Consider the following 10,320-nt stretch of genomic DNA (forward strand, 5'->3'; position numbering starts at 1 on the left):
CACGAGTCACGATTGACTCAATATCGAACAGAATTCAATTAATAAGAAACCCGTTTAAAACACATCGAAAATATTTGAAATCAATCACTAATTTTATTTAGCAAAAAATAACTGAATTCATAAGAGTTGCAAGCATACGTCATCTGAAACGAGATAAGGTTCGACATTTTACTCGAGAGCAGTCTGCATATACAAACCTTTCAGAATAAGAAATACATACTTGATGTTCATCCTCAGTTACACTAATGATTAAACAACAATCCAAACGATATACCGTTTCCAGTAAACTCTTCCAGAATCAATGTAACAGGAGAACATTAAGAATCGAAGAATTGACTCTAGCAAACACGCAATTAACGAGATAAAAAGATATAAAATTGTCGGGAGGTTTTCCAATTAGATTTTTGGCTTTGTGTATCCAAGACTAATTAGCTTTTGCACCAGTATTTTCTCTGCATTTGCCTGAACACATCATAATAGATACGCAATTCATATGGCGAAAATAGTGACGAAACCAATACAACGAATAATGAGATTAGAGAGGGCAGAAAATCGCACGCCTCGTTAGGTTTGAAAAAGAAATCTGAAACAAAAGAAATTACGACTGAGCAAAACTGCTAATAGGGAAACTAACCTCAAGCATGGGGTTGTTCTTCGGTATATTACAAGCAAGTACGATATTCAGACCGGTTTTTAGAACTGAAATTGAAATCACAAAATCAGCCACAATTACAGGATCGTGTATAAGCGTATTGATTTAATAGTACATTACCTAATCTACGTGCAATACCCGATCCCGTGTTATCAGACGACCCTCCAATTAAAGCAGTTACACCAATTGTATTGTTCTGTTTCATGATGTCGTATAGTTAGAATATGAACGAGAAAATATACAATTGTCAAATTGCTACAAAAGTTGTACCTAGAAAGATTATCTTATTTAATTGAGAAAAGAGTTCTCTCGAAACAATACGATCTTTGCTCAATTGAGAACAAAACAATCTTGAAACAATTGATAAGGAATGAATAAACGAAGAAACTATAAAAGAATAGCGAAAGTTACGGTTTCCTCCCGCAAAATATGTAATCTAATTGCAACAAGCGCATAAGAAATTACAACCACCCTGCTGAGGTTTGTAGCAGTGTAACAACTAACAAATACGCTCTAGTCACATTTGAACTTAATGGAGTTAATCGTAATTTACCCAAAATATATTTCGAACTTACTGGTCGTGTCGATGCAGCTGCATATAGATGTCCGAATTTAGCAGAGTTGTAACCAATCCATGCATAAATCTACACAAAGAAACCATGATAAAAATTCGTTCTGTTGGAGTGAAAAATTGCATATATACCAGCAGAAACAGAGAGAGATACTCAACTTCAGTCATAGATAATTTAGTGCGCTATAGATTGACTTAATAGAAAATATAAAGGCGTACGTTCCGAATTTTTAGCTTACAACATCAGAAAATAAACGAAGACAATACCTAATTACTATAGATAACACTAAACAGATGATGATTTCAACCCATTTTAAATTGGTGTTAAGCACATAGACAAGCTAATGAAAGATTAAGAAGAATCCGTGAAATAATAGCAAACTCCAACTATTAATAAACAAGATTGGAGCCGAAGAGATTCAGGAGCAACAAAAAGTGTCGGTACTACTTCTGAAAATTAACTAACACATTGAAATTTAAAAACATTAAAGTTCATCAAGCGTAATTCAGAAGATAAAAAGTATGTAAAAAAAGATATTCACTGACCTGCTTATGGAGACGAATTATCTGAAAATGGAGGGTAGAATCGTTTGATACTTCTGTAAAGCACGTGACTTGCACTCCACTTTCACCTTCATCAAACTGCTCTCTGGAGCTCAACTCATTCGCAATTTCAACGTCATTACTGCTCATTTTTTTGCTGAAAAATAGCATACGATGTATTCTTAACAATCTCGGCATATATATATATATATATATGCTTTGAAATTAGAGATAGTGCAATCAATGTGGATTGAACCAATAAACTGAAGAACGAATCAAGAGACAATTTGCAGTAACAGTTGCATGTCGTAAACGATAAACTAGAACAACTACATCTGCACTGTTATATACATATTCACATTTATACTTATATGTAAGGAACATATACATACTCATCTTTCATCTTACAGAAAAGTTAATTTATGTTTCAATAATATGTAGCTCCTTCGTTTCTTTCTACATGTATTTTCACAGGTGCTCGTAGATATGCAGCCATTGCCAGCCTCCATAAGTCATAAATGAATATATCAAGAAAAAAAAATCCAAAGGATTATCTCATTCAAGCATTTCGTCGAACAGTATGTACGCATCATTTTATAAGAGGCTCATCGCACATACAACTGAAAGGAAATCAAAAAGGTGACAGCAGAGTTTACTTCATCAGTTTTCTTGACTTCTCAAATTACCAAAATTCCCGGAAATCGGTATAATTCAATTTGATTGAAGTTGAGAATTACACAACAAAGAAATATATTCAAAAAAAAAAAAACAAACAAAAAAAAAAAACCCAGAAAATAAAAGCTATTAACAATGAAAATATAATCTACAATCTGAACTGACTCACCTAAGATTCACAGTGGGACTCGAATATTCCGGTGGGCCTTCCTCCGAAGTGGTAGCTGGAAAGAGTTGGAGGCAAAGTCGGAGAAGACAACGGCAAAGGTTTGAAATGATGATTTAGTTGGCCTAATTTTATTTTGGACAAAATGCACTTACACCCCCTATAAAATTTCCATTTTCGTACTTTCCTCCCTAAATATTTGAAAAAAAAGGATATTTCCTCTTCGAAATATTATTTTGGTTGCACTTTGCCCTAACTAGCCATTTTCTGGAGGGCATTGTCACTTTTTGGCAATTTTAGTTCAGACGTCAAATTTGGCTGTTAAGTTGGATAGAGTCGTTACGTGCGCCCCTCGTGATGTCCATTCGGCAGCCAGAAAATTAGCTGGAAGACACCTAATCACTCTTCATTAATAATATCTCCCATATTAATTCAGCTCACCACCAAAGAGCTACAAAAATAACTTCTAGAGTCATAATTGAAAAGCTCAAACCTAATTTCTGACCTAAATTTCTTCCTCCACCTAATTAATAGTTGTTAAACATGTTTGGCAGTCCGCTATCAACGAGAAAGGAATATAGAGAAACGAATTTTAACGGCCGAATCAAACTTGTCAAAAGGTGGTAGCTAGGCTTAAGGACAACAATTGTGGCGGAAAAATGTTTTAGGATGAAAATCATTTTAGGTGGTAAGTATAGGGACCAAAAGTGTACTTTTTATTGACCAAAAGTGTACTTATTCCTATATATTTGTGTTTGTGTGGATATATATATATGGTATATTATGGCTACCCCTGAGATAATGTCAAATTACGAAAAAGTCTATTTTGTTTGGGTAATTACAATTATCCCCTTAACTATGAATCTGCTTACATGTCCATTCTTTTGGTGTCAAATTCAACATAATCTTCTAGATTCCGTGGAGTGTTCTCTAGTTTGTACTCGTTTTGTGCAAAAATGCAGTTTTTGATGCACCACAATCTGATATTTATAAACCAAGAGACACATCTTATGATCATCTTGTTTCAAAATGTGAAGCTCGGATAAGGTAAACTAGGCAAACTGGAGAATATTCCATATAATCTGAAAGATTCCATTAAATTTGACACCGCAAGTATGGACGTTGATCCGTTCGAAAGAAACACGATTCCGAATCTTCTCTGTAGAGGTTGGTTATCCTGCAAAAAAAGAAACCGGACTGACGCCGGAGTTAGCACTCCGACGGTCAAGTCAATAGTGGTTCACGTGTAACTTCGTAGGCCTTCTTTTAGACATGCGTATTGCTTTATCAAAAAATGTAAAAAACCTGGTCTCTTGGGCGGGCTTATGCCTCCTTTAATATTGCTTGGCAGGCCCATTCCACCAAGGCCCTAAATCCAGGCCAAACGGCCATACAACGTACTTTACCTGCTGGAGGACGGGCGCTGGCGGACGGGCGGCCCGGATCATGATGACTCTTCTAGTGATCAGTCTCAGGCGTGTTGGGCTTTTCCTGATTTTTCGGCCGCACCTAGTCACCCGGGCATTAAATGTCACTGTCAGAGCATTTAATGCGCCGCTGGGTTGTTGCCAGAGCATTTATGTTTTCCTTCCCGTACTTGCTCGGTCCCTCCGCCTTCGATAGATCTCTTGAGCAACGCTAGCCCCTTCGGGACCCCAATCTCCTCTTTTGTCGCTTTATTACGGAGTGGGTGTAAGTTTTAAAGACTGGGCTTTCCCTTCTTAGGACATCCTTATCTAGCTAAATTACTATTTAATAAGTTCGGGCCTTCGTTAATGGGCCTTCTGTTTTGGGCTTCTTAGTCCGACAATTGGTCCAAATATAACCAAATATTTATAGTTGAGGGTCGCTTTAATTAACCAAATATAACGGATTTTTTTCGTAATTTAACCTCAGTTCAGGGGTGACCGCAATTTTTCGTATGTGTGTGTGTACTTTCTTTTTCAAATATAATACAACTGTGGATAGGTTGAACACAAATCACAGAATCCTTAGCTCTCCCTCCCTACTTTCTGGAACAGTAAAAAAATTGCTTTAGAAATCATATAATGACTAACACTTCATTTAAAAAAGACCGATTTCTTTTTTTTCTGTATTATTATTGTATTTTTTTTTTTTTATAATGAAGAAACCTACAACCAACTCATATAAGTATACTAGATAAACATACCTACAGTCTCGTATAATAAATTACAAGAATCGTGTAACGAAGGATTTTTTCCTTTATTGTACACACAGAACACGTTAGTTGTTATACGTCTTTTAATTGTCTCTCCCCCACAAGAGTGTGTTGATGCATTATTTTTCTATTTAATTCTCTGAACTTTTCTATTTAATCGGTTCTAAAATCAATTTAAGCTAAATGATCAATAGATATTTTTGCAATTTTCTGAACTTTGGGGCCCCTAAATATTAATTTTATAATGTCTTAGTTAATTATTTTTATTCTAAAATAAGAACCAATATTCATTAGTGTATTCAAGTTTATAAATATTTATGAAGTCTATTTGCTATAAAGATTATATGTGAAGGAAGTGAACCAGCAAATCATATTGTTAATTTTGAATTTTTTTCCACATTTTTAGCTACTTTATATTCATATATTTCAAAAAATATTTCGGGGGCACCGCCCCTGAACCCCCGTAATATTTTATTTCATCATATTTAGAAAAATATTATTTATATTTTTTTAATACATTCAATTTCGAACACCCCATTAGTAAAAGAAAAAAATGGTTTATCAAATAGAGGGCCCAGCTTTCAATTGTTCTTTAAACCTCGCATAGGGCCCCCAAATTCTCAGGAACGGGCCTGGGTATGGTGGTTATGGCGGCGGCTGTGGTGGAGGTGGTTATGGCGGTGATCGTGGTGGAGGTGGTTTTGGATTCGACCTCACTCATATACGAATCAAGGTTTACGAAATTTAGAATCGAGGTTTGGGAGGTAAGCTGCCAACCCTCGAACCCGAGAACGAATTGGAGCCGATTTAGATCTATTTTATGCTACCGACTTCCAAACAACAGTGTTTCGGAGTTCGAGTGCGGGTCGGAGGTGGGCTCGACTATGCCGTTTTGGAGTAGAAATCGAGATTCATGTTTTCTGATGACGAAGACGTCGGAGATGGTGTGAAGCTGGTCTAGTGAATTTTTTTTGTTTATTTTGGAGAATATGACTTTTTTGAAAAGGTTAAGGATTGAATTGAATTTTTTTTGAAAACTTCATTTTGGGGCATATTGAATTTCGGGGCGAATCTGTAATTTTTGAAATTTATAATTTAAAGGGCATTTTGGTCCTTTCGGATGAAAAATACACCCCCAGTCGCACAATCCGCGTGTGGAGCACACGATAAGCTGGCAGGGCCCTTGTTGCCTTTGACTAATTTTCCTAGAGGGGTTATTGCTATTTGTTTTAACACGACGGTTTTTTCTGCAATTTTAGATTACAGGGGGTTGGTTTTTGCAAAAAAACCCTTAAAACTAATACCAATTTTTTTCTCACTTAATACTAAACAAATAAAAATTAGATAATAAATAGGTAATGACATAAATACCCTTAATGAACATCACTACCATAAAAATATTAAAAATCTCATTTTTCTTTCTTCAATACCAAACACATAAAACCCCTAAAACTGATCTCCTTATTCACAAATCCCTTGTCCTCCACCTTCCCCACAACAAACCCTCCTAATTAAATAATCTCAAAACTAAAGATATTAATACCTCACACAACCTGCAAAATGGAGTCAAACGACAACAAAATGGTAGTTTACGACAAAGGAGAACACATTAAGGTATGTATCAATGTCTTTTTTGAGCTTCGAATTCGATTTTGAATTCTTTTTTTTGTCTGAAACCCGCCGACAATTTTCGACACATACATGTCGATGTTTTTGTCAATTTTTGATAAATACATCATAAAATCGCAAATGTTAAACAACCATGTCTGACTCAACAACCGAAAATCATACATAAGCAATCTCACGGCCGAGAGCTCGATAAATAGACAGTGATCCCGTAAATATAGCAAACTAAACCACGATCCGTCTTTTCTTATTGATCAACCTTTTTAGCGAAAAGAAAAACAAAAGAATCAATCATTGGCAACAACAACAATTTGTTTACCAATATTGTGGCCTTGAAATATGCCAACAAAAGCAGAAGCTGCAGTCTCCAAACCTACACTCACATCTTCGACATATATTACCTTCTTCTCCTCCAACATCTTTACGACCCAATCAACATACTTAGGAATTATTTGCTTGTGGTCTAATTCAACGAAGCCTCGCATAGTGAGACGTTTTTCAATTAGGCTAAACATATTACGAACGCCTTCACTTGGTCCAATCAAATTGTATTGCGAAATTGACCCTGAAACCGCAATTCTTCCGTGGATGTTCATTTGAAGAAGCACTTCCTCCAACATTTGCCCTCCTACGTTGTCAAAGTATATGTCGATGCCCTTTGGGAAATACCTTCAAGAGCAAATACGCACGGAAAAATCTTTAGAATTTTATTTTTATTTGAATAATTTGAAGGGAATTGATTTCAAATTCCTAATAACAAATTTATCGAACTTGTTCGGAATTTGGATTATCTATGGTTAACACTTTGTTTGATATTTTCTATAAATAACCTCTAATATAATAAAGCAAAGGATATTACTCGAACATACCTCTTCAAATTTGAGCGCAAATCTCCTTCTTTGTAGTTGAAAGCATCATCGAACCCAAGCTTCGTCTTTAATAGATCAACCTGCCAAGAAAAAAATCTGCTAGCATTTAGCCTCATTTGGTTGGGAATATTAATTAGCCATTATAAACTAGATAATTGGATTTTGTTTGGCAACCAAACGAGGCCTTACTATATTGCTCAATTTTTTTTTTCTTTCTTTAACATTTTAGAAAGAAAAAAAACTTCGCATCAAAAGGCGAAAATCCCTCGCCCCTAGGAACCCCATCCCTTGCCCCGACAAGTATTAAATGGAGGAATGTAAATCATGGTAACACAAGGGCCCGTTAGGGTAGCGGACCCGGACTTGGTGCCAACAAGGAACCAACCCTTATTGGAGTTGAAAGTCTCCACTGCGGCTTGCAGGAGTCAATCCTAGGACCTTGTACCAACTTACCATCCCCGAAACTAGTTGAGTTACACCCATGCGGACGAAAAAAAAAAAGAAAAAAAAGAAAAAAACAATAGGAAAAGCTCACACACTTGATCTATGTTTATATCATTGAGGGTAATTAAGGAAGATGTAAGATTCAAGAATTTGAAATTAATGAATTTTGAATCAACCACAATAACACAAAAAAATAATTAATGCTAGAATTTTGAAGTATATTGTAAAACGAAATCATCCAATACAATCAAGTTCGATAGATTTATTATTACGGGTTTAAATTATTTAGCCTGAAATTAAATTTATGCCGCTCGAAAGTTTCGGATTGTAACCGTACCTTTTCGTTAGTGCTGGTACTTCCAACAACATAGCAACCCATCATTTTCGCGAATTGCCCGACGAGATGACCGACCCCACCTGCAGCCGAAGAAACATAAACTGTTTCTCCTCTCTTCGGGGAGCATATTTCATTCCACCCCACGTATGCAGCAATTCCCGGCATGCCTGCACATTTACAATTAATTGGCTTTACAATTTTGCGCACGCAAACCCACAAAATTGAGATCGAACCCAAATACGACTAGTACCATTCAACCACGTCACCGATTATGGTTTCACGGTTACTCAACCCGTTCAATCAACCGCCGGTCGTTAACTAGTAGTTCACACGTGCATGATCATTGCGCACATTTAGGGGTCTAGCTCACGAGCTTTTATTTTTATTTTTATTTTTTTAATTATTATTGTAAATATAAATAATAATAATAATAATAATAATAATAATAATAATAATAATAATAATAATAATAATAATAATAATAATAATAATAATAATAATAAAATTATAACAGTAAATTACACTCACACCTCAGAGGTATGCTAAAATAACTTTAAGGTCCTTGTGGTATTGATAATTATACTCGTCCCTGAAACATAGTTAGAAACAACAAAGAGTTCTTCCCATAGAGTTCTTCTAATAATGGACAATTAGTTTTAGGAAGTGGTGGATACAACAAAGAGTTAGGGGGTGAAACGTCAAAGTAATTTTTTTTGTAGATGACCGTTTTCTCTTTCATTTTTGCAGATGGACCCCCTTGAAGTTTGACACACGCGGTTGAGTTAACGTAAAAACTAACTAAAGTTACCCCATAAACCACAAAGGAGTTTATGTGCTGATATTACGAGTACATGTGGGTCATTTGCAAAAGCTTGTAACAACAAGGGGGTTAGGTGTTGTTTACCCTTATTTATTTCTTAAAGTTGTGGGTGTCATGCAAAATCAACTTTAACTGATAAATGCTATATTTATCAGGTAAAATACGAAAATACCCGGAACTTAGGCTAAATTACAAAAACCACCTTCACCTATCCATAATTACCAAATTCCCTCCGACGCTTGTTTTCGTCTTACGCCAACCGCCTGAGACTAATTTATGGCTTTAAGAAGTAGCGTAAAGAAATGTCACGCCTGCAGTGGGGCATAATGGGTATTTTTCGGGAAATAATATTCCTTGGAATCAAAAATATTTCGTGAAAAGTCACACCGTTAGGGGGTTGGTGTAAGATGGAAATAAACGTCGGGAATATTTTGGTAATTATGGATCGGTGGGGTTGTTTATCAAAATTTAGCCTAAGTTTGGGGTGTTTTGTAATTTACCCAAATTCATAAGTTGATCATGTGTTTGCAAAATGAATTGTCATCTAATTATTTTTTCATTCTTGAAATATGTAATTTGATAAAAAAAAAAAATTAATTTTTCTTACCTAAGATGCCAGCATAGTAGGAGAGAGGCAGTTGTGTGTAACTGTTGTGTATCTTTGTTAACAGCTTTTCAGGATCAAAATTCCAACTGTAATTTTCCCACCCTGTAATTCCCCATACATAATCTCCTTCCTTCAGCTCATTATCACTATTACCAGACACCTTTATTACTTTAGCCACACCGAATCCCTTCACCACCTGCACATTAATTAATTAATTATTAAAAAAAAAATCAAAAAAAAATAAAATAAAAAATTAAATCAGAGAATAAATAGATGTATAGATATAGATATATATACATACAGATCCAGGGAGAATGGGAGTTTGAATGAAAAGCGATTTTGTGCGAGGGCGCAAAAGTTGGCAAAGGTAAGGATCGCAAGCTAAGTAGAGATTCTTTAGCAGCACTGCATTATCATTTGGGATTTCTGTGCTAAACGGCGTCGTTCTTACTTCAAAATCACTCTCCTTTGGACAACCTTGTATGTAATTTTTCAACACTATCTGCTTGTTAGACAACATCTCGTTGAACAAGATTCCTTTTTTTTTTTTTCTTTTTCCCCTTTCTTGAATTTTTTCGAGGATTGAGTTATATATATATAGAGTAATGTGCAAAATGTACCCCTGTGTAATTCATATCTGCCAAAAACCCCCCTATGATAAAATAATTAGCAAAAACCCCCCTGTGTAAAATTTTAAATAGCACACTGCACCCAATACGATTTTAGTCATTGACTGAACCTAAAAGGACAAACATACCCTTCAGTAGGGGCAAAATTACAATTTTGCTAAACTTGTAAACCTTAAATTAGGGGATGAATTGCAATTTTCCC

At 35.4% G+C, this 10,320-nt stretch overlaps 2 protein-coding genes across 3 annotated transcripts; both read right to left on the reverse strand.

The window, feature by feature from the left end:
• Nucleotides 1–71: 71 nt before the first annotated feature.
• Nucleotides 72–4,277, reverse strand: LOC105970390 (proteasome assembly chaperone). Of its 2 annotated transcripts, none has more exons than XM_012995199.2 (6): nt 2,611–4,277; nt 1,770–1,923; nt 1,228–1,296; nt 773–848; nt 635–699; nt 72–462 (listed from the first exon to the last, which is right to left on the reverse strand). In XM_012995199.2, the coding sequence occupies exons 2-6, from the start codon at nt 1,914–1,916 to the stop codon at nt 397–399; spliced, it is 423 nt and encodes a 140-aa protein (XP_012850653.1). In that variant the 5' UTR covers nt 1,917–1,923; nt 2,611–4,277; the 3' UTR covers nt 72–396. The 2 variants fall into 2 exon arrangements, with proteins under 2 accessions (XP_012850653.1, XP_088678470.1); XM_088822344.1 differs by lacking the exon at nt 2,611–4,277 and adding an exon at nt 2,423–2,518.
• A 2,219-nt stretch (nt 4,278–6,496) lies between these two features.
• Nucleotides 6,497–10,074, reverse strand: LOC105970291 (2-alkenal reductase (NADP(+)-dependent)). Its single transcript, XM_088822345.1, has 5 exons — nt 9,791–10,074; nt 9,490–9,685; nt 8,063–8,229; nt 7,282–7,361; nt 6,497–7,081 (listed from the first exon to the last, which is right to left on the reverse strand). The coding sequence occupies exons 1-5, from the start codon at nt 10,007–10,009 to the stop codon at nt 6,700–6,702; spliced, it is 1,044 nt and encodes a 347-aa protein (XP_088678471.1). The 5' UTR covers nt 10,010–10,074; the 3' UTR covers nt 6,497–6,699.
• Nucleotides 10,075–10,320: the final 246 nt, after the last annotated feature.

The sequence above is a fragment of the Erythranthe guttata genome, chromosome 8, assembly GCF_056151865.1.
Source record: "Erythranthe guttata isolate IM_541 chromosome 8, IM_541, whole genome shotgun sequence".
NCBI classification, from domain to species: Eukaryota; Viridiplantae; Streptophyta; class Magnoliopsida; order Lamiales; family Phrymaceae; genus Erythranthe; species Erythranthe guttata.

Excerpts from the sequence above, each read along its gene's own strand:
- LOC105970291 (XM_088822345.1), bottom strand. The coding sequence starts at position 10,009 with ATGTTGTCTAACAAGCAGATAGTGTTGAAAAATTACATACAAGGTTGT. Across the intron at positions 9,686-9,790 it reads CTCCCATTCTCCCTGGATCT|GTGGTGAAGGGATTCGGTGT; the intron begins GTATGTATATAT and ends ATTAATGTGCAG. Across the intron at positions 7,082-7,281 it reads TTGCGCTCAAATTTGAAGAG|GTATTTCCCAAAGGGCATCG; the intron begins GTATGTTCGAGT and ends TTGCTCTTGAAG.
- LOC105970390 (XM_088822344.1), bottom strand. Across the intron at positions 1,297-1,769 it reads TAATTCGTCTCCATAAGCAG|ATTTATGCATGGATTGGTTA; the intron begins GTCAGTGAATAT and ends TTCTTTGTGTAG. Across the intron at positions 849-1,227 it reads CAGCTGCATCGACACGACCA|AACAATACAATTGGTGTAAC; the intron begins GTAAGTTCGAAA and ends ATCATGAAACAG.